A 27,555-nucleotide genomic window follows, 5' to 3' on the forward strand; every position below is an offset into this window, starting at 1 on the left:
TAAAAACTGCGGCAAAAGTATTGAAAGTATCGATCTCATCACGCTAGTATCAATACTTTATCTGGGTATCGATACTCAGATCGATACGCCCACCCCTAACATGATCCAACAAAATAAGGTACACCAGCAAAATAACCCAAAACCAACCCAACCCCCCCCCCCCCCCCCCCCCCCCCGTCCCTCTATCCATTGTTGTGAGCTCTCGGTTGTGATTTTTCTTCTTAACAAATACGCTTTATTTAAGTGGTACTTTTTCTTCACAATGATTTGAATAAAGAAATACAATGTTTTAATCTGAATTTTTTCAATATATATATCTTCAGTTATCAGAAAAACGCCTCAAGAAGACATTAAAAACACACATTTTCATTAGAGTTGGTCCTGAATGAATCCTAAAGAGGGACTTCTTATCGTGATAACACAGATTGGGGGGTGAACTGTATTAATTAATTATTAAAAGGAACTAAATCTGTAAAATATTAGACAACATTACAGGAGCCATGTGGATCAGGGGGAACTATCTGTCCTTGTCATTGAATCTCCACCATCATTTAGTTCTATGTACCCAATAAAGTTATAATATTTTTTCTTGAGAATTTTCTGTTGAATCCTCCTCTCTTAGATCACTTCCTGCATTTCCCCGCCTCCTAACATATCTTCCTTCTCAAACCCCGCCCACTCATCTCTGAAGGATCTCTGAACCTTCTGTGATCCAGGCTGCTTTTCATCCATATGTGTTTTTAAAAAAAGCCTGTAATCCCAACTTTCTCTCTCTATATTTTTTTTTTTTTCCAGGAAACAGGTGTTTTTTTCTTTGGATTTTTAGGACTTCCCCCTCAGAGGATTACAGTTGACAGTTAAAAGTTGTGGAGGTTTTACAGGTGAGTTTATGCTTCAGTTCATATATGCAGAGGATGGTTCAGTTGACCTTTATTTTGGTAAAAACATGTATTTTCTTTTTTAAACAGTCTAAAATACACTTCATTAAATGCAAAAATCTCTTCTATGGCGGCTGCTCACAATGTCAATCTACACTTAATGATGCTTTTAGCTGCTTTTTAGCTGCAATTGACACGACTAAGGAAATTGCGTCTAAAGGTGGTTTTTGATAAAGTCAGTCAGTCTGACACTTTCACCAGAAAAAAGGTTTTGTTGGTTTGACGTGTGATAAAAAAGACAGATTTAATTTAGGATGTTTATTATTTGACCATGGTTCTGTTCTTTCACTCTGTTGGCGTACACGGTGTGATTAATATAGCGTACTGTTTACACAAATGGAAAATGTAGTAAAAAAAGACGGGTCTGCACTTCAGTGAAGCTTGTCCTGATATGAGGAGTTTCAGTGGACGGTGGTGGAGCTCAGCATCAGCCCGGAATGTGGATTTCTTTTGTCACTAAAGGTTTTCTTTCCACAACAGATAAACATTTGGCTGTGTGTTTTATTTACAGTATTTCTGTCAGTAGTTATCAATACTGTGTTATATGTTAGAATAGATGCCTTCTTTGTTAAAACAATTCAATAACATACACATTTTGTCAGGAGGAATTTCAGGATTTCCTTCTTTTCAGTTGGTGGGAAGCAGTTTCCTGGCTGACTGCGGTATTTCTGCTCCAACTCCCAGATCTGTACCTGAACACAACACTTCTGTGCACAGAGTCTCCTGACGATGAGCAACAAGCCCCGTCAGTGGCTCACACTAAAAATGCTGAGATGCCTGGTCCCCGTCTTTCTGGTCCTCGCCTTCCTCTCTGTTTTGCTGCTTGTGCAACAGCAAAACGGGTGAGTTGGTTTTGATTTCTGAAGTGTGACTTTAAAAAGATTTGTTCCTGGAAAAGACATTCAACAGGAAACGGTTCATTAAAAAAAAAAAGGTCACTGTAAAACTGGTTTTGGCAGCATTTATATCTAGAGATGCTGGTGTCAAAGAACAAAATTGAAAAACAGAAAAGTAAAAAATGTATGAAGGGAACAGTTCTTTGGGTTGACCTGGGTGCACTTAAAGCCCACACACGTCGGCGGCGGTCGGCGTCTTTGGGACGGTTTTGCTTCATTGGACTCATTCCAACTGCGTTTCTTTCCAGAGAAATTTTGCGCTCGATCAATTTAAAGGGAAAACCCGATTGGGTTTTTTTTTTTAACTCCAAGGTCCTTTAGACCCGAAAAGTGAACCAGAGAACTGCTGCTGCTGTGGCTGCACTTGCCTCTCTGATGCTGAAGTTATTTAATTACTGCTTTTGCCTTTGATCTTTTCTAAGCTCTAATGTCCATTTTTGGCAGTTTATGGGAACAACAATACTGACATGATACAGTAACTCCTACCCTGAAGGGGCCTGACTTGGGAATTTGTATTTTTAGGTTAGGTTTGTTTTCCATGTGACTCGTTTGACAGAACAAACACCAGTCTTGTTCTCTGTGTCATAAAGTTTATTATATGTAAATCAAAGGATGTACATCGTCCCACCTCAAAAAGGTTGCATGTCATTTTGATTTTCCACTCGTGCCTCTTTTGTTTTTGAAGGTTTGAGATTTTATGTTTAAGTATTTTATTAAATATTGAGTGTTTATTTTTATTTTTTTAAGGATTTCTCAACTAATGAACTTTCAGCTGTGGACCCGACCTTATCCAGAACAAAAGCCTTGTACAGAAGAAACTGGTGAGAGTTTGTTGCTGTTTGCTACGCATGTAGAGAAATCATACATCAAATACAGCAGCTTTGAAATGAGGCATTACAGAGATAAGATGGTCCATAGTTCTTTCTGATATGTGGAAATGTTTACGATGGGGCACAACTGTGACATACATACATACATTAGAGACAAAGGCCATGTTTGACTTCCTGCCAAGGACATTTTAGACTTTGAGATTAGGAGACAAAGGATAAGTTCAAATCTTTTTCCAAGAATAAAGGAGATCCTTATCATACAGCGTTGGTTCGAAAATGGAAACAAAAACTTGAAAGTGAAGGGATGCTGACGCTCACCCCGTTAGCGAAGGCGGCTTTGACCCTGAACCGGTCGCCAGTCCAAGGCAGGGCCATTACAGAAACTACAGCTTGTTAAAAAAATGAACATTGATGACTTTTCCTCCTCTTTTCTTTTTCTAAAAACAGAGTAAACATGTGATAAATCCAGTTTGTGATGTTTAGTTTACAACATCTTGTATCTTTTGAGCAGCTTATCCGGAACGAGTGATTTCATTTGCACCAGTCAAAAACACAAAGACGCTGCTGCTGTCAGCTTATCAAGAGCACCGCACAAATAAGAAGGAGGTGAGTGGAGGGACTATCTGTGACCCTGGTAATGAATGTTTAAGTTCCCCATGTATCGGTGAATAGGTCCTTTCAGTCAATCATTCACACAGAGTAAAAACACAGAATTCTCATTAGACCGCTTTATGGATGTAGACTTTGATGGCAGTCCATTGTGCTAAAGGATTTATTTCTGCTCATATTTTAAAAAATAATACAATATTCCCTGCGTGGCGTAAAAGGCGACTAAAAGGGACGGAGCGCGAGGACTGGGAATCCTCTCCCCTGTAACTATATTCCTAAATACGGACAGGCCAGAGTTGGGAAGGGGAGGTTACCTCCCCAAACCCTTAAGATTGGGTCCTTGAATGTGCGGGGGTGTAGTACGGATGGAAGCAAAGAGGTAGAGGGTGTGTGGATCAGGTGTTTGTTGTGAGACAGGTGTGTGAAAAGTTTTTGGCTAAGGGGAGGGAGGTGTTTTGGGCATTCATGGATTTAGAGAAGGCGTATGATAGGATTGATAGAGAGGCGTTGTGGGTTGTGTTGAGTATGTATGGTATTGATGGTAGATTGTTGGAAGGTGTGAAGGGTTTCTATAGAAACAGTAGAGCGTGTGTGAGAGTGGGAAATAGCACGAGTGAGTGGTTTCCTGTGAGGGTTGGTCTGCTTCAGGGATGCGTGATGTCTCCGTGGTTGTTTAACGTGTATATGGATGGTGTGGTTGCTGTTTGCAGATGATACTGCACTAGTAGCTGACTCAGAAGAGAGCTTGGCACGTCTGGTGGAGGAGTTTGGAAGGGTGTGCGACAGAAGGAAGTTGAGAGTGAATGTGGAAAAGGGTAAGGTGATGAGGTGTGCGAGGTTAGAGGGTGAAGATTGAATGTGGCATTAAATGGGGAGTTGTTGGAAGAGGTAGAGTGTTTTCAGTATTTGGGGTCGTATGTCTGTGTGGATGGTGGAATAGGGGGAGAGGTAGAGTTTAGAATGAACGAAGTACGAAAAATATGGGGGGGAATGAAGAGAGTGGTTGAATGTAGGTCACTGGGAAAGGATGGGAAAAGGAGATTGTATGAGGATGTGGTGGTGCCTGCAGCGTTATATGGGGCTGAAACATGGAGTCTGAAAGTGGCGGAAAAGAGGAAGCTGAATGTAGTTGAGATGAGATGTTTGAGGAGTATGTGTGGTGTGACGCGTATGGATCGTGTGAGAAATGAAGTTATCCGAGAGAGAACTGGTGTGATGCGAGAGTTGGCTTATAGAGCAGAGCAAAAGGCACTGGGACGGTTTGGACATGTTGAAAGAATGGAAAGGGAGCGATTGGTGAAAAAGGTATACGAATCTGATGTGAGTGGAGTGAGAATGAGAGGAAGACCGCGAATGGGATGGACAGAGGGTGTAAGGAGAGCGTTGAATGCAAGAGGGATGACTGTGGTGCAGGGGAGAGAGGCTGCTCAGGACAGGGATGGGTGGAGAGAGTTCGTGTATGAATGAATGGATGGGTGTGGTAGAGGTCTGGTCTTGGGATGATGCAGCAAGGGGAAACCAGCCTTGGCTGAGGCCCTACTGTGGAGGTGCCCACACTGGGCTGTGCAGCTGACCCTGGTGCAGAGTGGTGTGGCTTAGACCAGGCCTTAGACCAGTCACACACACACACGCGCGCACACACACGCACACACTGAAGGAGGAGGGTTTGGGGAAGAGAAGGAGGGCGGTAAGAATGGGTGCCCTGTCTAGGATACCTCACCTTGGTGGGACACAGCCTGGGTATATAGATAGATTTTAAAACCCGTGGTGCTCCTCATTAACATACCAGAAAATCATCAAATGTAAAGGACACCAACAGACTTGACATCTATTTTTATTAAAGCTTTTGGAAAACAAAAAGTTTTGCTTTCATAGTCTAATTAAGGTCAACTGGAGCCTGTCCAAAACTGAAAGAAACACCGTTCTATGTAACGTTGATCATATCATTAAAAGGAATGTCAAATTATTACATTAATCGCGATTAATTCCAGACATTTTATTGCGATAATTATTGTTTTTATCGTGTCAATCTAATTTTCTTTGCACTGTACGGTTACTTCCGTGTAAGTCTGTTCATGTCTAATAACAAAGTGATGAAAAAATGAAAGAATGTACAACTTTTTCTGGCAAAAACTTGCTTTTTCCAGGTCCGTGTGATTGCGGTGGTGCTGCGGAGTGAGAAAGCTGCCTATCGTTGCATCTTTAACTGTCAGGAGCAGCAGCACATCTCTGAAGGAGTCAGCAACATTCACAAAGATCACTTTCGATTCCCTTATGGGACAGCTGACATCATGTGTCCTATCCCATCTGGCTGCGTGGCTCCGACCCATATCGCTGTCGTCAGATCTGCTGCTAACTACTCTCAAGGTACGAGATGGTCCATCGGAGATCCCAAAGTGCTAGTGGAAGTGAAAGAATTTCCAGTATGAGTCTTCTGTTGATTTTTCACAAGTTTTTAAAAATACGAAAGAGTAAATATACAGCAGTAAAGTAAAAGATTTGTACTTGAAATGAGACTTCAACAGCTTTCACCAAGGAAACCAGCAATTTCAGTTTGAGCTGCTGGTAAAGCTTGATGCAGGTGCTGATGGTTTGACTGTCATTGAGACTGTATAGTTATATACAAAAAAAGTCACAGTATTGCATTTTTTCCAGCAGCCAATGCCTTTTTATGTTCTAGTGCTGACACTGCTTTTATTCCCACAGAACAGTCTCTATCATTGCTAGTTTCTGTGACTCCAGAATGATATTTATTGCCTCTAAAACTTGTAAACAAGAAATGAAATACGGTACTTCTTCTTTTACCAAATGGTATTTTGGAGTACAGAAATGAAATATTTACATAAAATTCTGTGACATCTTGTAGGTATGAATCATCATGAACTTTTGGAAATAAGGAACCAGAAGGTTCAAAGCGACGGGTTTGCTTTCAACTTCACCGTCTGCTTCTCCACCATGTTCAATTTCACAAACGTGCTGCAGGTATGATCAAGTATAAAAGCGTTAACATCTTATTTTGCTGCTTAAGCCTTAGTCTCAACTGCCCTTGTGGGTGTATACGTCAATCTGGGGATCCCGGCCACCATGGGTCCTGCATATAAATGGGGAGATGGCATTGATGCTGGATTGAAGCATTGATGAAGACTCCTGCTGTGGTCGGACCTCTAGGACCTACGTTTTCTTGGGTGATGGATCTCTGCTCCCTTGCTGCATTTCTTGGGAGGCACGTTGACTAAAAATTTACAAATTAACAAGATTATAATGTGTGCGCAAATTCTGATTTGCGTAAGACGAGTGGTGCAGAATGGCCTGCTTCGGGCAGCCAGTGGCAGTACATATGGACGGCCGCCATCCAGACATTTACACATTGTGCAATCAGAGCTGCCGCCGGTGTAGGTACCATAACCATTTGGTCTGCAATAACCGTTCGGGGTCTTTTTTACTGAGGATAACGTCACACTACGCTAAACCCACTTGGACAAACTATAGCGTGGAGATCTGCTTGAGCTCTACAAGGCAGGGTACACCCTGGAGAGTTCGCCAGTCTGTCGCAGGGCCACAATCACACACCCATTCACTCTCACACTCACACCTAGGGACAATTTAGAGTTGCCAATTGACCTATAAAGTATGTTTTTGGACAGTGGGAGGAAACCGGAGACCCCGAGAGAACCCTCTCAGAAAGGACCCCCGTTGATGTTCTGTTTCAGGTCCCCAAGCTGGGACTTGAACCAGGGGCCTTCTTGCTTTAAGGCAAGAGCGCTAACCACTGCGCCACCGTGCAGCCCGCCTTTTGTAACCCAAAGTTCTTTTCCCTCATAAGTGTCTCACATTATTCTTTGTAATGTTTATAGAGAGATTTTCCCAGAACCCCCTTTGTAAAAAGATCTGTGGCTGTTAGAATGAACCTGCTGCTCCACACAAGCTAACCATGTCTCTGATCAGAGCAGCTGTGTAGCTTCGTGTTCGCAGGCAGGGAAGGTGCTTTGTTATAGTGTTTGGTCCGGAGGAGGGTTCGAAACACAGTCCGTTTGGCTGCAAATGCACTTAACAATAATCATCCCAATAATAAAAGTTTAGAAGATAATCTCGCCCTATCAAGGCTCTGTTTTTTTACAACGGACCGCATAATAAATTCTTCTATGGTAGTATCGTAATTTGTCCAGACCAATCACTAACTGATGCGTCATCGGACCAACGGACAGCCAATCACACAATGTGACGTCAGCACTAATCGAAGGAGCCCGAACGGTTGTTCAGGCCGAACGGTTATGCTCCCTACAGAGGCCAGTGACCCGGCTGCCACCACCCTTTGGCCTCACCAGCTGTCGCCCGATATTGCAATGTTGTCATCCCTGCCTGACTGACTGTTACCGACAGGGCCATCTACATTCATGACCACGCCAACGATTAAAAAAAAAAATCAGGTGGCGGCATAAAATCTAGAAGATTCTGCTGATGCCTCCCCATCGTGCAGGGGCAGTCATTTTTGTGACCGCAGCTTTACATTAGCCTTACAAATACGTCACGATACACTTACCACATGCACAACAACGGTATGCTAAATTTTCATGACACGTCTCGAGGTGGTGGTAGTAGCCTTGAGGGAACTGCAGCATGCGGCCAGTCCTCTCTTTGACCCTTTACAGGCACGGACAACCTAAAAACCACACCTCTGTATGGGTTGTCAGCTGCAAACATAACAATGAATAATGACTTTTCGAAGGGATGATTTTGATGAAATGCACAAAGCATAACTGTGGCATTGCAGCTGGTACAGAGTCTGACGATGCTGGAGCTGCTCGGCGTGAACAGAGTCGTCATCTATAAGACCGACTGCAGCCCGGAAACACAGCGCATACTAGACTACTACGTATGTAAAGGTGGGTAATGTTTTATTACCATACATGCAAATTCAGTTATTTTTTTTACAATTTTTATTTTGTTACATTTAATATAACAATTGTGAAATGCAGCTATGGAATCAACTTGTTGCTGTCACACCTTCCTGTTTCTTTAATGAACAGGGCTTGCAATTCTAGTTTCACTTAACCAAAAATGTCTCTGCAGGTTTTGTGGAGCTGATTCCCTGGTCTCTGTCAAAATTCATTAACGTATCTTATGGCTGGCTGCCTGAACATGGTCCAGGTCAAATCCACTACGTAGGCCAGATTCCTGCCCTTAACGACTGCCTGTACAGATACATGTACAAATCCAGATATGTGGCCCTGAATGATATGGATGAACTCATTCTCCCACAAACAGTCAACAGGTACTTACGGACATTATCTCTGTTATTCAGTTCTTATCAATGGGGTACTGATAAAAATGAATTGGAATTAGAACACATGTAAGCTTAGTTTCTCACCCAAGTTCAGGTCCTCTACCAGAGGCCCGTGAGCTTGAGGGTCCTGCAGTATCTTAGCCGCTCCTAGCACAGTGCTTTTCAGGACTGAGATGTCTGAGGTATTTCCCATATATATATATATATAAAAACAAAACAAAAAAAAAGCCCCTCTCACCCTCCGCGGGTGGTTTCTCCTCCAAGCTCGGGTCCTCTACCAGAGGCCTGGGAGCTTGAGGGTCCTGCGCAGTATCTTAGCTGTTCCTAGCACTGCGCTTTTCTGGACTGAGAGGTCTGAGGTCTTTCCAGGTATCTGTTATAGCCACTCCTCCAGCTTGGGGGTTACTGCCCCGAGTGCTCCAATTACCACAGGCACCACTGTCACCTTCACTTTCCAGGCTTTCTCCAGTTCTTTTCAGAGTCCGTGGTATATCTCCAGTTTCTCATGTTCCTTCTTCCTGATGTTTGCATCACTTGGCACTGCCACATCCACCACAACGGCTTTCCTCTGTTCTTTGTCCACCATTACAATGTCTGGTTGGTTCGCCATTACCATCCTATCAGTCTGGATCTGGAAGTCCCACAGGATCTTTGCCCTCTCATTCTCTACCACCTTCGGAGGTGTTTCCCATTTTGACCTTGGGGTTTCCAGTTCATATTCTGCACACATGTTCCTATATATTATTCCAGCCACTTGATTGTTGCGCTCCATGTATGCTTTCCCTGCCAGCATCTTACACCCTGCAGTTATGTGCTGGATTGTTTCAGGCGCCTCTTTGCACAGCCTACACCTTGGGTCTTGTCTGGTGTGGTAGATCTGAGCCTGGTGCTCTGGGCATGTTCCTGAGCTGCCAGGATGAGCGCTTCAGTGCTGTCCTGTAGGCCAGCCCTTTCTAGCCATTGGTAGGACTTCTTGATATCAGCCACTTCAGTAATGGTCCGGTGGTACATCCCATGCAGGGGTTTGTCCTCCCATGAGGATCTGTCCTCCAGCACTGTATCCTCTGTTCTCCATTGCCTGAGACATTCACTGAGCACACTGTCAGTTGGGGCCTTGAGCTTGTTGTACTCATGCCACTTGGACGTTTCATCCTGGATAGTGGCTTCTACACTCACTAGTCCTCGGCCTCCTTCCTTGCGGCTAGCATACAGTCTCAGAGTGCTGGATTTGGGATGGAACCCTCCATGCATGGTGAGGAGCTTTCGTGTTTTAACATCCGTGGTCTGTATCTCTTCCTTGGGCCATCTTATTATCCCTGCAGGGTATCTGATAACTGGCAGTGCGTAGCTGTTTATTGCCCGGGTCTTATTTTTGCCATTGATCTGGCTTCTCAGGACTTGCCTTACTCCTTGGAGGTATTTAGCTGTTGCAGCTTTCCTTGTTGCCTGCTCCAGGTTGTCATTTGCCTGCAGAATTCCAAGGTACTTGTAACTGTCCTCAATGTCTGCTCTTGTTGCTTCTGGGAGTGAGACCCCTCCTGTGTGGACTACCTTGCATCTCTTTGTCACCATCCGGTTGCATTTCTCGAGCCGAATGACATCCCAATGTCAGTGCTGTAGATCCTGGTGGTGTGGATCAGGGAGTCAATGTCACGCTCGCTCTTAGCATATAGCTTGATGTCATCCATGTAGAGGAGGTGACTGATGTTGGCCCCATTTCTGAGTCGGTATCCATAGTCAGTCTTGTTGATTATTTGGCTGAGGGGGTTCAGACCTATGCAGAACAGCAGTGGGGACAGAGCATCACCTTGGTATATACCACATTTGATGGACACTTGTGCAAGTGGCTTCCCATTGGCTTCAAGGGTGGTTTTCCTCAGCTTCATTGAGTTTCCTATGAAGGCTGTTAGAGTCCTGTTGATGTTGTACAGCTCCAAGCATTCAGTGATCCACGTGTGTGGTATTGAGTCATAGGCCTTCTTGTAATCAATCCAGGCTGTGCACAGGTTGGTGTGTCGTGACCTGCAGTCTTGAGCGACTTTTCTGTCAACCAGGAGTTGGTGTTTGGCTCCTCTGGAGTCTCTACCAATGACCTTCTGTGATTTACTCATGTATTGGTCCATGTGCCTATCTATCTTGGTTGCAATGATGCCTGACATGAGCTCCCATGTTGTGGGCAGACAGGTTATTGGCCGGTAGTTGGATGGGACTGCACCCTTTGAGGGATCCTTCTGGATTAGGATCGTTCGCCCTTCCATTAACCATTCGGGGTGAGTCCCATCTCTTAGCAGCTGGTTCATTTGTGCTGCCAGGCGCTCGTGGAGTGCGGTGAGCTTCTTTGGCCAGTAGGCATGTATCATGTCAGGGCCCGGTGCTGTCCAGTTCTTCATACCTGAGACTCCATTTCTTGGATGTCTGCCACTGTGATAGTTACTGGATTCTGGCTAACGGACAACGTCCCGGACTGTGCCATCCAGCTAGCCGGGTTAGCATGCTTCCGGGCCGACAGGATGCTCGTCGAGGGGGGCAAGACCCGCGGTGAAGGTCTGTGTGTTTACATCAGCGATGCTTGGTGCCGGAATGCCAGAGTGGTCTACCAACACTGCTCCCCCCTGGCTGAGTTTATGATCGTTAAATGCCGGCCATTCTACCTGCCGAGAGAATTTAGCTCCATACTGCTGGTAGCAGCATACATCCCTCCCAGCTCCACCACCAACAGGAGTGAGGCTCTGTATGAACTACACCAGCACATCAGTGAGCAGCAGACAGCACACCCTGATGCCTTCCTCATCCTGGCCGGGGACTTCAACCATGCAAACCCCAAGAGCGTGTTTCCACAACTCCATGGACATATCAACTTCCCCACAAGAGGTTAAAACATCTTGGACAATGTTTACACCGCACACAAAGGAGCCTACAAAGCCCTTCCCCTCCCCCACCTGGGCGGCTCAGACCACACCACTGTCATGCTAATGCCAGCATACAGGCCAAAGGTCAAAGCCATCAGACCAGCTGAAAAGGTGATTCGGGTGTGGCCTGAGGGATCTACTGAGGCTCTACAGGACTGCTTTGCCACCACTGACTGGAGTATATTCAAACAAGCAGCCACCTATAATGACATCACTGATCTCCAGGAGTACACAAAGACTGTCACATCCTACATGAGGAAGTGCATGGACGATGTCACAGTCACCAAAACCATCACCCTTCGAGCCAACCAAAAACCATGGCTGACCGGAGACGTCCACAGACTCTGGAGGGAACGGAACGCTGCCTTCAGAGCTGGGAATGAAGCTGGTCTGAGAACAGCCAGGGCCAACCTGTCACGAGGCATCAGGGTGGCCAAGAGGGAGCACTCCAGGAAGGTGGCTGACCGATTCAGCGACAGTGGTGACACCAGGAACCTGTGGCGGGGCATCCAGACCATCACGGATTACGAGCCCGCCCCACAGGCCTGCGACTACTCTACCCCTCTGCTGGACCAGCTAAATACCTTCTTTGCCCGCTTTGAGGCAGACAACAGCAACCCGGCACAGAAGACTCCTCCCCCTCCCAGTGACCTAGTGCTGATGCTATCACGTGACAGCGTGAGGCGCTCACTGGGAAGGATTAAGCCACAGAGAGCCCCAGGACCTGACAACATTCCTGGCTGTATCCTGAGGAACTGTGCTGATGAGCTGACAGATGTCATCACCGACATCTTCAACCTCTCACTAAGCCAGGCTGTTGTCCCCTCATGCTTCAAAGCCACCACCATCATCCCGGTCCCAAAGAAGTCCTCTCCCTCCTGCTACAATGACTACCGCCCGATCGCTCTCACCCCCATTCTCATGAAGTGCTTTGAGCGGCTGGTCATGCAGCACATCAAGTCTACCCTCCCCCCCACTCTGGACCCCTACCAGTTTGCATATCGGTCAAACCGTTCGACCGATGATGCCATCTCAACAGCCCTCCACTCAGCCCTCACTCACCTGGAAACAAAAGACTCTCATGTCAGAATGCTATTCATTGACTTCAGCTCCGCCTTCAATACAGTCATCCCCCAGCAGCTCATCCACAAGCTAGACCAGCTAGGACTCAACACCTCCCTGTGTAACTGGCTTCTGGACTTTCTGACAGGGAGACCACAGGCAGTTCGTGTCGGCAACAACACCTCCAGCACCATTACAATTAACACAGGGGTCCCCCAAGGATGTGTGCTGAGCCCCCTTCTCTTCACTCTGCTGACCCACGACTGCACCCCAACATCAAGCTCCAACCTCTTCATCAAGTTTGAGGATGACACAACAGTGGTGGGTCTCATCAACAACAACGATGAGACCCCCTACAGGAGGGAGGTGAGCAGGCTGGCTCTGTGGTGCAAAGACAATAATCTCCACCTGAATGTGGAGAAGACAAAGGAGATGGTTGTGGACTTCCGGAGAACTCCCACCCAGCACGCTCCACTGATCGTCAATGGTGCTGCTGTGGAAAGGGTGAGCTGCACCAAGTTCCTGGGGGTGCACATCTCCGACGACCTGTCTTGGAACCAAAACACTGCATCACTCGCCAAGAAAGCCCAACAACGCCTGTACTTCCTCCGCAAACTGAAGAGGGCCAGAGTCCCCCCCATCGTGCAGACCTTCTACAGGGGGGCCATCGAGAGCATCCTGACCAGCTGCATCACCGTGTGGTATGGAGCCTGCAACGCATCCTGCCGGAAGACTCTGCAGCACATTGTGAGAACAGCTGAGAAGATCGTTGGTGTCCCTCTTACTGGCCTCTCGGACATTTACCGCTCCCGCCTCGCCCGCAAAGCCATCAGGATTGCAGGGAACCCCTCACACCCATCCCAGAGACACTTCAACCTGCTGCCATCAGGGAGGAGGCTGCAAAGTCTGCAGGCCAGAACCAGCAGACTAAAACACAGTTTCCTCCATCAGGCGATAAGGACACTCAACTCCCTCCCTGCCCTCCCCCCTCTGGCCCCTCCACTCCGTCCTACCAGCCCACACTGAAAACTTTCACAACAGTTCAGATCACCACTTTCACCAAAGACTGCCATCACTAACTCATCCACTTACTGTTCTCAGCACTGTTGTCACTTTAAACTGCCACTTTAACCATCTCATTGCTCTCTGCACTGTTTAGACTACTGTTATTCTTCTTATTATTGCTGTCTTTTTATCTATTTTTTTAAGTCGTTTATTTATTTATTTTTTATATGCTGCTTGCACTGTGGGGTGAGAGGAAAGCAATTTCATCTGTGCTGTATGTCTTTATGGATGCAGTACATTTGACAATAAAGCCGACTTTGACTTTGACTGTTCAGGGAGGTTGCTATGTTCTTTTCTCAGAGAGACCAGCCACTGGGCATTGCTGTTATGTGCTGTCTCTTTCTCCCATATACTTTTCCAGTACTGTTCAGTTTCCAGCCTTGGTGGGTCTGCTCGGCTGTTTTGACCCTGCCACTGAGCGCACACTTTGGCAGGCTGAGTTGCGAACAGCCTGTTTGTCCGTCTGGCTTCATTTTCTCTTGTGTACCTCTTTAGGCGGCTGCTCAAGGCTAAGAGCCTTTGTTTGGCAGTTTCCAGTCCTTTAGGTTATGGGCATCTGGCTGTATTTCTTAGGTACTTGCTTTCTCATTGTACCTCGTTGAGCCTCTGTCAGCTTACTCACATCCTTCCGAGTTGCCTTGATTTTGGCCTCTAACCGTTGCTTCCATGGTGGGTATTGTTTTCTTCCATGGTTGCTCTTATAGCCAAGCATCTCAAGGATCACTGCTGCTGAAGTGTATACCAGTTCATTGGTTTCTGTGATTGTTGTGGTAGGAATTGCCCTCAATGCCTCATTCACAGTTTCCAGAAGACTTTCAGGCGGTACATCACTTAACCGTTGTAGCTGGTGTCGGGGTTGCCCAGTGGTCATTCTAGACATGATCTTGTCTTTCAGGTCAGTTGCTGCCTCACTCAGCATATCTGTAGTTGTTGGGGCTGTGTACCCAAGCTCAGGGTGGGAGTGTGGTATAGCGTCCTCTCTGACCTGCTGTTGTGGCTCTCCCGTGATATTGCATTGTACCGCTTCAATCTCAAGTTGTGATAGGAGTTGCTGTTTGTGGATGTTAGAGCATTGGGCTACCAGATGTTTGGCAGTTAGCCTTGATTGTGGGTTTCGAAGCATCCATTGATTCCACATTCTTGCATATAACCCCTCTGGGTGGGATTACTTGAGTAGTAGTCCTCTAACAGAACCTTGTTCTCGCATCTAGTCCATTTCTGTCTTGTTCCAGTAGCCCACTTTCCATCAGGGTGCCCTGGTCCCCCAGCACCTGACGCAGACCTTGTTTGGCCGGGCGACGTCTGAGCCGACATGACATGTGGTTCATTGACTTTCATGTTGTGAGGTAGGCAGAAACGTTAAGGGTCTTGCCCTAGGACCCTCACTGGGTGATGTTAGTTGCTCACCATTGTTATGGTAATTGTCCCGTTTCCATGTTAATTGGCCCATTTCCATTGCCATTAATTGTTCATTCCGCCCCTGCGAATTGAACCCGGGTTTCCTGCATGACAGTCCTGCACCTTACCAACTATATATATATATATATATATATATATATATATATATATATATATATATATATATATACAAATTGTAAAATATGGTGGAAAATGAGTATTTGGTCACTAAAAAAAGTTAAACTCAATGCAACGCAATGACAGCAAACGTTTTCTGTACGTCTTCACAAGGTTTTCACAAACTGTTGCTGGTATTTTGGCCCATTTTTCCATGCAGATCTCCTCTACAGCAGTGATGTTTTAGGGCTGTCGCTGGGCAACACGGACATTCAACTCTCTCCAAAGATTGTCTAAGGGGTTGAGGTCTTTTAGACTGGCTAGGTCACTCAAGGACCTTGAAATGCTTCTTATGAAACACCTCCTTCATTACCTGAGCAACGTGTTTGGGATGGTTGTCATGCTGAAAGACCCAGCCACGGTTCATCTTGAATGCCATTGCTGATGTAAGGATATTTTCGCACAAAATCTGACGATACATGGCCATGACACCAAGCTGCTTACCTGTTGCAGATTCAGTCTTCCAAGCCTGGTGCAGGTCAACAATTGTGTTTCTGGTGTCCTTAAACAGCTCTTTGGTCTTGGCCATAGTGCAGTTTGGAGTGGGACTGTTTGAGGTTGTGGACAGGTGTCTTTTATAAAGATAACAAGTTCAAACAGGTGCCATCCATAAACAAGAAGTTACTGTGAGAGCCAGAAATCTTGCATGTTTGTAGGTGACCAAATACTTATTTTTCACCATAATTTGCAAATAAATTATTTAAAAATCAGACAATGTGATTTTCTGGATTTTATTATTTTGTCTTTCATAGTTGACGCATACCTATGATGAAAATTACAGGCCTCTCATCTTTGACGGAATACTTTTTTGCCCCATTGTCTTTGTGGGTACATGTATGTGTGGATGGATGGATGGATGGATATCCAGAATGTGCTTTTGATTCAGAATATGGTAAACAAAGTCGATGAATGTAAAAGCTGTCAGTTTGTATAAAAAGTGCAAACAGGAAGTCCTAAAAATTAAGAGAATCTATTTTATTTAATATCCAAAAAAACCTATGTGAGTTTCTTTCTCACGGTCTAAAAATGTCCTTCATAGATTAATTGGTGACACCAAATTGTACCATAGATGCGATTTTGTGGCCCTGCGACAGACTGTCCAGTGTGTACCCTGGCATCAATCAACAGTAGTTGGGATAGGCTCCAGCAAACGCCATGTCCTCGAAAAGGATTCAGCGGGTTGAGAAGATGGATGGATAGAAATACCTGTCCTAGCCCATTCCACACATCACCTGTGAAAGTGTCTGAACTTTTTATTTGAATATAGAATTGGTAATCATTTCAAGTTCTGTCAGAGATTTTAACTAGATTTGTGTGATTCTTTTGAATCCACTGCAGAATGGTCCACATGGACTTTAGCTGCCCACCAATGAAAAAAAAAAAAAATTACTCAACCATACACACCCAGAAATTTCAGTTTGGGTTTAAATCTGGCTAAGGACGGGTTTGCTATGTGGATTTCATTGTCAGTAAATGTGGTCGGACTGTTAAGCTATGCTCACACCGTCCACTAAGGAGAATCTATGTAAACGAGTGTATTTGCAGCGTTCAAAACTCTGGAATTAAAGCATTGCTTCAAAGTATGTTGAGAGTTAAAAACAAGGTTGAATTTTGACCAATTAGGGTTCCAGATATGAATGGTCGCTTTTAATTCACAAAAGTGCCAACCGTTTGAAAATTGATCATAAAGGAGAAATTAACAATGATAGGTTGTGCCCGTCTTTCATATGTCGGAATAGAGCTGTAAAAAAACATCCAGGGACAAGATTCACCAGATTCCCAACTGTAGGTGGCAGACAAGTACAAAGAGAAAGACGCCCCACTTTCAAAATCCCTGGAAATTTCTTGTGAGTCTGCGGAAACAAAGCAGCGTGCATCAATGCTCACTACAAGAATGAAAACAGACCACAATGCATTGTGTTTGAATCTTTGTCATTTGAAAAAAAAAAAGTATGTAAATTTCTTTATAATAGAAATCCCTCAAGTTTTCATCCTTAGAACACAGTAGATTCATAAGCAGAATTCATAAAATAGTCGTAGTTATTGGGTTTTAGCAAATGGGTGACGTTATATATTACATTTAAAAGAATAACTAATAAAGTAATGAGTATGTGTAAAAATTGCATTAAAATCCAGGGCACTGCATCGTCTTTAGGGATTTGGAAGTAATGAGGGAACTCACACACAACCAATTAGTTCGGTTCTAGACAGGAAAAGAGTCACTGAGCTGCAGGTGTCTGACTCCAAATTCTTGCTAAAGCTGCAAAGTGCAAAGCTCAAAATAACATATAGAAAATGTGTAATCAAAGAAATAAGAATAGTCATAAAAACGTTATCAAAGGCAGCTGTCAAAAAGCCACAATGTTTTATCTCTAAATCATGAAACTGAGTCCTGAAAGTCTGATTTCAAACACCACAGTCAGATGGTAACTTTATAAAAATAAAACTATTCAGGTAAACAGCAAAGGTGTTTAAGAGTACTTTTATTTTCATCCCAGTTGGCTGGAGTTGCTGCCTCTGCTGGAGAAGAAATATGGGGTCAACAAGTGCTACAGGTTTCAGAATAACGTGTTTCCCAAAGATGTGGTGCTGCCTCCACCCCCCTCTGCTGCCACTGCGCCCTCGCCGCCGCTTTGGAAGAACCTTTCTGGAGTGAATATCCTGGATCATCTCTACCAAGAGCCCTTGACTAAAGAGAGCCGTTATATTCAGTTCAAAATCATCGTCAACCCGCGAGCTGTGTTCTCCACCAGTGTTCACGGAGTCCTGAGCTCCCAGAAGGGCTGTGTCTGGGTTCAGAGGGAGATTGCAAGGATGTACCACACCAGGTAAAGATAGCTCCACTTCTTCTTCAATGACTCTTCTCATTTAAATCAACTTATTCTTTACTTATACTTTCAAACTAGTCTCTTGGGACAAGTTGGCATAAAAGTATCAAAAATGGCCTTTTGGGCACAAAAATCTAATACATTTTTCTTAAAAGTCTCAAATATGGTATGTATCAGTTTCTCAAAGTTGTCTCACATTTGCATTTTATTCAGAGAAGCAAAATGTCTGCTTTCCCTTGAGGATGACTTTGGGGAAATACTGGTAAAGCCAGCAGGAGGCGTTGGTGTGTCTTTGTAGACATGACACCAAGAGAGGAGGAAGGATGTCTAGAGTGGCTGGTAGGAATGTTGGGGCTGTTCAGGACATGGATGTCAGCTCAAGACAGTGGTAGGATGTTCTGTAGATGAAACAGAGAAGCTGAAGGTGGGACTACACCAAGGATCAGCTTTGAGGTTAGACAGACATTTTTTGTGGTTCAGGCTGTTTGCAGATGACATTGTGATCTGTAGAGAGAGCAAGGAGGTGGAGGAACATCAAGTGGAGGTTTGGAAAGGAGAGGAATGAAGATCTGCAGTAAGATAAGAGTGTGTGAAGGAGAGGAACTTAACGGGGAGGTTACAGGGAACAGAGGTGAACTATTTAATGACACTTTTATTTTGCAATGGAATACTTTCAACTGGAACAGAAATAAATCAAAGTACATTTTTACTGAAATTACTGTGAATTTCATATTTGAAGACCAGAAATAAAATGAACAGAATTTCTGTCTGGAAGAAAAGGAAAAAAAAAACATTAATTTTGGGTTCATGTTAAATGTCATTATATATTATTCATTGTTAAATGTTTACTGTAAGCTTTTTTTTTTTTTTTTTTTTTTTTTTTCTTCAAGTTTCTTTTTATTTGAGTATTCAGCAACATATACAGTGTAAAAGACATTCAAACTTTTTTTTTTTTTTTCCCTTAATACCCCAAACAAACAAACAAACCCCCCCTGTTGCACCCTAAAGAAAAATAATTAAATACAATAAAAAAAGATTTTGCTGAATGGAGTAACAGTGTTACCCCTCAGAAAGAAGCGATGGATCAATATCTTTGATCTTGCTCAGAACTGGCTGCCAGACATTAAAAAACCCTGCAGTACAACCCTTCATTGAATATCTGATTTTTTCTACGGTAAGATGGCACATAAGATCCACAAGATATTTCCTAAAAGTAGGGGGTTGTTTGTTTTTCCAGTGTAGGAGGATTAGCCTCCTGGCCAGAAGTGTAGTGAAAGCGATCACACTTTTGGATTTACTTGGAAGCCGCAGAGAGAACTCTGATACACCAAAAATTGCAATTGAGGCCTCAGGAGCAATGTGTGTCCCCAATGCGTCAGAGAGAAGTTGAAAGATGTTGTGCCAGAAGGCCCTTAGTGTCGGACAAAACCAAAACATATGCGAAAGTGTACCTGGTACCCTATCACAACGATCACAATTAGCATTAAGGTCTGGTTTGATTTTAGCTAACTTTACTTTGGACCAATGCAGTCTGTGAACCACCTTGAATTGTATAACCCTTTGTCTTAAGCATATAGAGGATGAATAAATATTCTGAAGAGCAGTCTGCCATACATCCTCTGATAGGTCCGTAGCCAAATCTTCTTCCCACTTTCTTTTGGTATGAGTCAGTGGATCTGTGTTTGATGAGTTGATTGCAGTGTATATTTTGCTGATGAGTCCTTTTGACTGTGGATTAAAGGTCAAGATGTTTTCAAGAAGTGAGTCTGGTGGTCGCGAAGGGAAATGGGTGAATGTGGTAGATAGAAAACTTCGAAGTTGAAGGTATCTGAAGAAGTGAACATCAGGAATTTTAAATTCACTTTTTAGTCTCTGAAATGAAACAAATTGACCTTCGATGAACAGATCCTTCAGGGTTCTCAGACCATTTGTGGACCAATATGTAAAAGAGTTATCAGTTATGGAAGGGAGAAACATAATATTTTTCACAACTGGGGCATAGATTGACATATTTTTAAGGTGCAGGCTTCTCCTAAATTGTGCCCAGATTTTAAGTGCATGTTTAACTACTGGGTTCTGTGAAATTTTGTCGAGGGATTGTGACAGTGGTATTGTTGAACAAAGTAGAGAGTGTAAAGAGGCAGATTGACATGACATTCGTTCAAAATTTAACCATTTAAGATCCTTATGACTTGATGTCTCTAGCCAATAAAGTAATGTACGGATATTTGCTGCCCAGTAATAGTATTGGAAATTGGGAAGTGACATTCCCCCATAATCTTTGTGGTATTGTAAAATATTTTTGCGAATGCGGGCAGTCTTCCCATTCCATATAAATGATGAAATCAGTTTGTCTAGGTTAGAAAAGAATGTTTTTGTTAAAAATAAAGGTATAGACTGAAAAAGATATAGAAACTTAGGTAGGATGTTCATTTTAACAACATTAATTCTGCCTCCTAAATAAATTGGTAAGGATTGCCAGCGTTGCAGATCTTGTTTTACACTATCTAACAATGGAATAAAGTTTGTTTTGTACATATGTTTATAATTGCTTGTGATCCAAATCCCTAGATACTTGAATTTATGCTGGCTTAATTTAAATGGTATGGAATTTGACACATCTTTTAGTGCAACAGGATTTATGCGCATCAGTTCACTTTTGTGCATATTTATTTTATAACCTGATATTTTTCCAAACTCACGCAAAAGTGTGAATAAATGAGGAAGGCTGTATAGGGGATCAGATATATATAGTAATGTGTCATCCGCGTACAGAGATACTTTGTGTTCAGAATCCCCTCTCTGAATACCTTTAATAGAATCATCACCTCGAAGAGTAATTGCTAGAGGTTCAATGACCAAAGCGAATAATAAAGGTGATAAGGGACATCCTTGCCTTGTTCCACGTCCCAGCTTAAAAAAAGGTGAAAGATTATTATTGGTACGAATTGCTGCGACTGGGGAAGAGTAGAGAATACGTATCCATGAGATAAACCTTGGGCCAAAGCCAAATTTTTTAAGTGTATAAAAAAGGTAGTCCCACTCCACACGGTCGAACGCTTTCTCAGCATCAAGCGAGAGAACTATTTCAGATGTATCTGGTGGAGAGGGATGATGAAGAATATTTAAGAGTCTTCGAACATTATGAAAAGAATGACGATCTTTGATAAACCCTGTTTGATCATCAGATACGATAGAGGGCAAAACAGTTTCCAAGCGATGTGCTAGTATCTTAGCAAAGATTTTACTATCTACATTTAACCCTTGTGCTGTCTTAGATGACCCCACCCTTACATTGACGTGTTCTCCCTACCATGACAAAGGTGGATAAAGGTGGAAAGATTTCATGTAATCCATGGACACCAGTGAAGATCACAAATCATTGAAGAAAAAAGTTTCAGAGCACTGTCTAGTGGGTCTAGATGACCCAACTCCCAATGCTAAAGTGCCTAGGATAGCACAAGGGTTAATAACGAGATAGGCCGGTAAGAACTGCACTCTAAGTGACTTTTACCTTTTTACCTTTTTTATGTATCAAAGAGATAACAGCCTGTCTCATAGTCTCTGGGAGAGAACCTGAGAGGGAGGAGTCATCATAGACTGAGAGTAATATAGGGGACAAATCTTTTGCAAAGGTTTTGAAAAATTCACTTGGGAAGCCATCTGGTCCTGGTGATTTCCCACTTTGCATAGAATTTATGGCCTTCTGAATATCTTCTGTTTTAAAAGGTCTCTCCAGATTTTGAGATACTTCCTCATCTACTCTAGGCAGATTAAGCTTGCTAAAAAACTTGTCAAAAAGTACTTGATCCTTTTTAGATTCTGAGGTGTATAACTGTGTATAATATGTATGAAACCTTTGATTAATCTCTAAAGGGTCAGTTAACTTCACATTCTGTTCAGTGTTGATGGCTATAATAGCCTGAGCCACTTGCTGATGACGAAGCTGATGGGCGAGTGTTTTACCTATCTTTTCCCCATGTTCATATGATTTATATCGACATTTATTTAAAAGATTTTCAATCTGCCGTGTAGTCGACAGATTATATTCGGTCTGAAGAGCTAGGCGCTTTTTGAACAGGTCAGATGAAGGGGAGTTAGCTAGCATATCATCTAATTGGAGAATATCATTTTCAATCCTCTTAATCTTTTCAGTTAGAAGTCTTTTCGTTCTAGCACTATAAGATATAATTTGGCCTCTAAGGTATGCTTTTAATGATTCCCAAATTAAGCTAGAGGACATTCCAGGGGTGCTATTACGTGTGATATATTCCTTTATTTCCTTTGAAATAAATTTAACAAACTCTCTATCTGAAAGCAGTAGAGTATTAAATCGCCATGGTCGATATTTATTACCTGGACTTGGCATTTTCAATGTCATTAACAATGGTGCATGGTCAGATATAACTATTGCTTGATATTCACACTTATTGACTAGAGAAAGTAGGTTGCTATCAAGGAAAAAATAATCAATTCGTGAGAAAGTTTTGTGTACTGGTGAGTAGAAAGAGTAACTTCTGCTATTGGGATTCCGGAATCTCCAGACATCAAACATTCCATATGTTTTAAGAAGCTGGTTGATCACTTGTGATGCCTGTGATGGTTGTGTGGATTTAGGCGAACTACGGTCAAGGGAAGGAGTTAGTACACAATTTATATCACCTCCGAGGATGAGATGGTGCGAATCTATGTTTGGTATTCGGGAAAAAATTTCAGTAAAAAAAACACCATTGTCCCAATTAGGAGCATATATGTTTGCCAGTATAACAGGAGTATTATTCAATCTTCCCACTACTATTATATATCTTCCAGACGGGTCAGCTTCTACTTTTGTCATGTTAAAAGAAATTGATTTTTTAATGAGAATGGCTGTACCTCTGGATTTAGAATGAAAGGTAGAATGAAAAATATGTCCCACCCATCCCCCTCTAAGTTTGGAGTGATCAAAGGTGTTTAGATGAGTTTCTTGGAGGAAGGCAATGTCAGTATTCAGCTGCTCCAAATGTGAGAGCACCTTCCTACGTTTTAATGGATGATTTAGTGATTTGACATTCCAGCTAACAAAATTAACTGGGCAACAGCCATACTGATTATTGAATAACTGACTAGCCATTGGCTATGAAAAACAGTATTTTTAAGGTATTAATCTGGGCAAGTAAATACAACCTGTAAGACATGAGATCTCATCACTTTAACAGAAATAGATGCAACAGATGAAAATAAAATAACTTTAGGTGCAACAGGTAACCCACCCCACCCATCACCAACAAGAACATGGTGATCATAAACAACCCTCTTACAACAAAATCCACACATTATGTGCTTGTTAGAACTCTAGCGTCCAGTTTGCTCTGCAAAAATATTTAAGAGTAGAAATACCAAAAAGCCTTTTAACATCTGACATTCAGATTAAATGTCCAAAAATGGTGCAGGTGAAGAGGTCACACACAAAAAAAAAAAAAAAATATATATATATATATATATATTGAATTAAAAAAAGTTTAATAATAAAAAAAAGGGAGGAAAAGGTATGGTTCATTCCGATCATAGTTTACCTATTTATTCAGATTACCATCCTTTTAGTAGTCATATAGAGTGGAAGTATGATTTGTGTGTGACAGATGAGCATTTCCGTCAGTCTCCCGGTGTGACAAAAAACCCCACAGGAATAACGTAGATGAGGAAAAAATTGAGGAAAAAAAAGAAGAGAAAATAGTAAAAAATAATCACTCCTCAAAGAATATTTCCCTTCACATACGTCATGGCTTGTGCTGCATCCTTAAATCGTTTTTCAATTCCATTGTGTGTAATCCGCAGCTGTGCCGGGTGAAGCAGCCCATAACGCACGTTCTCCCGTCCACGCAGAAGCTTTTTTACCTCATTGAAGGCCGCCCTGGCGCTGGCTACACTCGGTGGATAATCGGGAAAAATGAGGATGGTGGCACCTTTGTAGAGGAGAGGACCTGCAGCTCTGGCACGGCGGAAGATCTCAGTGTAATCCTGATCGTAGTGCATCTTGGCGATGATCGCTCTGGCTTTCCCATCTGCTTGTCTCGTCTGTAGAGCGCGGTGGCATCTGTCAATCAGCACTTCTTTATTGATTTTCAACACCTCTTTGAGTAGTTTGGAGATTGAATCGGGTGTGGTCGGAACTTCCTCGGGTACATTCAATATGCGAATGTTTGATCTCCGCATGCGTCCTTCCATATCCACACACTTTCCTTGGAGGATCGACATGTGTTTTTCCAGCTGCTGGACAGATTTTTGTAAAGTTGTTATGTCATCTGAACACCCTGAAAGTCCTCGCTCCATCTCTGACACAGTAGATTGAATTGCTTTCAACTCTGACCGCACTGTGGCGGTGTTGTTGGCCAACTCTGTTCGGACCGCTTGCATCTCCATTTTCACCTCCCCGAACTCCTTCGCTATCACTTTTGCGAGCTCCGTCTGGAAGAGCTGGGTGATTTCTGATTTGATCGAGGCCAGTATGTCGCTCTTCAGATCTAGAAGTCCCGTCTCAGACAGTTCACACGGCTCCATTGGTGCTCCTAGCTCTTCAGGTGGTGTGCTAGGTGTGGAGCTAGCTGAGTCTGAGCACGCTTTGCTAGCAGAGGCAGCAGCTTTGCCCGTATATTTATATTTGCGGAGACTACTTGCCATTTCAGCTTGTAGAATAAAATCCAGGCGATGAGGAAAGAAGATAGGTTGCTAAGCCGCACGAGTTTTCTTGGCACTTTTTAGAGTATTATGGCTTTTTTTGCTAATTTATGCAGAGCACGCTAAACATGCGACCTACTCCATTGCCTGCTCGCTAGCGCCCCCTTTTACTGTAAGCTTTTGACTGTAAATCATATGAACCTGAAAACAACAGACACAAAAGTGTTCATCTTGTTTGCAGTTGACATTTTAGAAAAGAGCTAAAAAAAGAGTCTCGCTACAGAGCTGCCATAGGTTTTCCAAGGCTACTGACAGAATTAAGCCAATCATAATCAAGATAATTGATTATTGATTTATGACAGGAACCGAGTGGTTAGTTTGGGCGTCACGTTTGCGCTACAGCTGGACATTGGATAGGACTGTATTAGAGAGAGCTAATTGTTTCTTTAGTCACTGTGTCTTATTTTGTGGTTGTCACTGAAAGTCTTTTTTGGAGTAATCTGGAGGAAAAAGAGAATTTCTTTATCATTTGAAGTACATATAAAACCAAATGATAGTGTTTTAACTTCAGAGATGTTATGTATGTGTCTTTTAAGAAGGAAGTAAGCAAACAACAACAAAACAAAAGCTGGATTTATGACAGGAGGATGAGTGAATCTCTCAGTGACTGTTCTCTGTCTGCAGAGATAAAAGGCAGCCGGAGCTGAAACCAGGCCAGCTTCTTTTTGACGGCAGACTGCTGAACTACAGCGCTCCGCTGATCCAGACCGTCAACGCGGTTCTGCGAGAGAACGGACTTTTACCTGCAGAGGGCAAACTCTGACTCCACAGCCTGGACCTCCGCGCTCGTCTGAGATGCTTTTCCATTTGGGACGCCGACATGTTTCCTCAGCACTTTAAAGGAAAACAGGAAGATTTAAACTTTGTGGGTTGTAATCCATGGAAAACTCAATCCAGCGTTTATGTTTTCTACAGACTGTGTTCTACTTTTTATTTGGCTTTCTTTTATTTTAACATGTATGACACATATTTATTTTTTTAAGCAGCATCTTGAAATTCATCGCCGATGAAAATAGTGTTTTTGGTGATTGTAACGTGTTGAAAATTATGCTTAAAATTGCATTTCTGAGTATTTCTTTATTCAAATTGTTGCGAACCTGGAGCAGACGAAATGCCGATTGAAAAAGATCCTATTTGTGAATTTGTGAGGTAGAGAATACGCCATCTCTTCTTGAACTGTAGTGCCATCTCAGATCTTTTTCTCTACATTTCTGTTTTGTTTTTGGCTTTTTTTTTTTTTTTTTTCTTTGATAGAATAGCTCTGATCACGGCTCGCTTACGTGTCTTCCTTCTGTCTCCTTCCCCTCTTTTTTTCTCGTTTTTTATAGTTGTCCTGTCAATCAAAAATAATTCAGTGGAGTTTCATTTCGGCTCTAATTTCAGGTTCTCCTGGGAAATACAAGGAACATCAGATCGAAACATTTCAAATGACGATTACAAATAAGCTCTCCAACAGAAAGAGTCATGAATGCAAATGTCCTCCATTAAACGTCCACATCCCTGAATGTCGCAGTAACTTGTGTTTCTGTTGTCGTGTAAAGAGGATCTTGTTAGTCTTCCTTCTGTCTCTCAGACTCTCCTCACCACTGCAAACACAGATTTGTCTGCAGCAGCTAACAAATAAACCAACCTCTTGAGTAAAGATGACAGTCTGCTTGGAGGTAGATCCGATGTCTTGGCTTGTGTGACTGAGTTCTTCTTCCTTTGGGTCTTTTTTGGCATTCTATGTTTAAGGCTCAATTCTGCCACCTACTGTGCAGGAGTGTGAGTTGGAGCTAAAAAAACAACAACAATTCTTATTGGAGCAAACCATTACATCCTTAAAAGGTAGTAACTTCATGTACAGGTTCTTTCATCCCCTCCTAACAGATCTTCTCAAGTCAACATCCCACAATCTCGTATCTTTAGGGCTTCTTTCAGAAGCTTTTCTATGTCCACATCGACGCACTACGTGTTCTACTGTTTCTTACGGTGGCCCTGAGGTTCAAATCACGCCAACAAATCACTCAAAGCATTTTAAAGATCACACCGATAATTAAGGAAGCAAACAATGAACTTACATTTAAAAAATCAAACCACAAGTAAAAAAAAAAAATTAAAACAAAATAAAAATGAAACTTTTGGGAAAACAAAAGTAATTTCCAGAAATCAAAATGAACTGTTAATAAAAATAACGAAACCAAAGAAAAAAACAAATACACATACATACATGCATGTCATAAAAGCCATCAAAATAAATCATCAAATATTCATAAAATTAATAAAATCTAATTAAAACACGTGAAAACCACTTAAAAACTATACTAAAATTGTTAGTTTTGATTTTTTTCTTAAAAACTTCCACAGTGGGTGAAAAAACCCCCATTACATTCTAGAAAATCAAAACACAATTACAAAAGAAATGAAGCCCTCACATCTTCAGGTGTGGTGCAGACGCTGACAATGTGGGCGGGTCACCTTCCTTCCTTCCTTCCTTCTTATTTTGATCAAGGCCTTAGCTTCTAGTTTTGGTTTTGTCATCATTTCTGAAGTGTTTATCCTTTTTTCATTTGCAACAGTGGTCCCTGGGCTGCCAACCAGTACCGGTCTGTGGGACCGTTGGCTGCAGGGAAAAAAAAAAACATGACCTGCATGTTTTCTACTTCTAATCTGATTCTGAAGGAAGTTTTATTTTGGAAAACAACCACATCGGACTCGTTAAAAAGGACATAATAAAAGCTTTATCAGTGTTTTATATATGATTCAAACAGCCACATGACCAGTTAAAGGCCTGGATTCGTGGAGAGAGCCATTTAGCTATTAGTTTGGAGTCAGATTACTCTCACTTTACAGAACCAATCTG

The 27,555-nt window shown here is 42.7% G+C and overlaps 1 protein-coding gene and 1 long non-coding RNA gene across 4 annotated transcripts; one reads left to right on the plus strand and one right to left on the minus strand.

The window, feature by feature from the left end:
• Positions 1-681: 681 nt before the first annotated feature.
• Positions 682-26,355, plus strand: LOC105355349 (uncharacterized). Of its 3 annotated transcripts, none has more exons than XM_023961668.2 (10): positions 682-881; positions 1,623-1,780; positions 2,582-2,655; positions 3,176-3,270; positions 5,421-5,640; positions 6,140-6,255; positions 8,045-8,156; positions 8,344-8,545; positions 17,667-17,996; positions 25,338-26,355. In XM_023961668.2, the coding sequence occupies exons 2-10, from the start codon at positions 1,668-1,670 to the stop codon at positions 25,474-25,476; spliced, it is 1,401 nt and encodes a 466-aa protein (XP_023817436.1). In that variant the 5' UTR covers positions 682-881; positions 1,623-1,667; the 3' UTR covers positions 25,477-26,355. The 3 variants fall into 3 exon arrangements, with proteins under 3 accessions (XP_023817436.1, XP_023817437.1, XP_023817438.1); XM_023961669.2 differs by having other exon boundaries at positions 684-881; positions 1,570-1,780; XM_023961670.2 differs by having other exon boundaries at positions 728-881; positions 1,656-1,780.
• On the minus strand, positions 1,692-26,439 carry LOC144981591 (uncharacterized). Its single transcript, XR_013647193.1, has 3 exons — positions 26,344-26,439; positions 25,457-25,547; positions 1,692-1,827 (listed from the first exon to the last, which is right to left on the minus strand). It is a non-coding gene; the product is annotated as an uncharacterized LOC144981591 (long non-coding RNA).
• Between the last annotated feature and the right edge of the window lie 1,116 nt (positions 26,440-27,555).

Source organism: Oryzias latipes, chromosome 13 (assembly GCF_053564925.1).
Source record: "Oryzias latipes strain Hd-rR chromosome 13, Olatipes_Hd-rR_3.1".
NCBI classification, from domain to species: Eukaryota; Metazoa; Chordata; class Actinopteri; order Beloniformes; family Adrianichthyidae; genus Oryzias; species Oryzias latipes.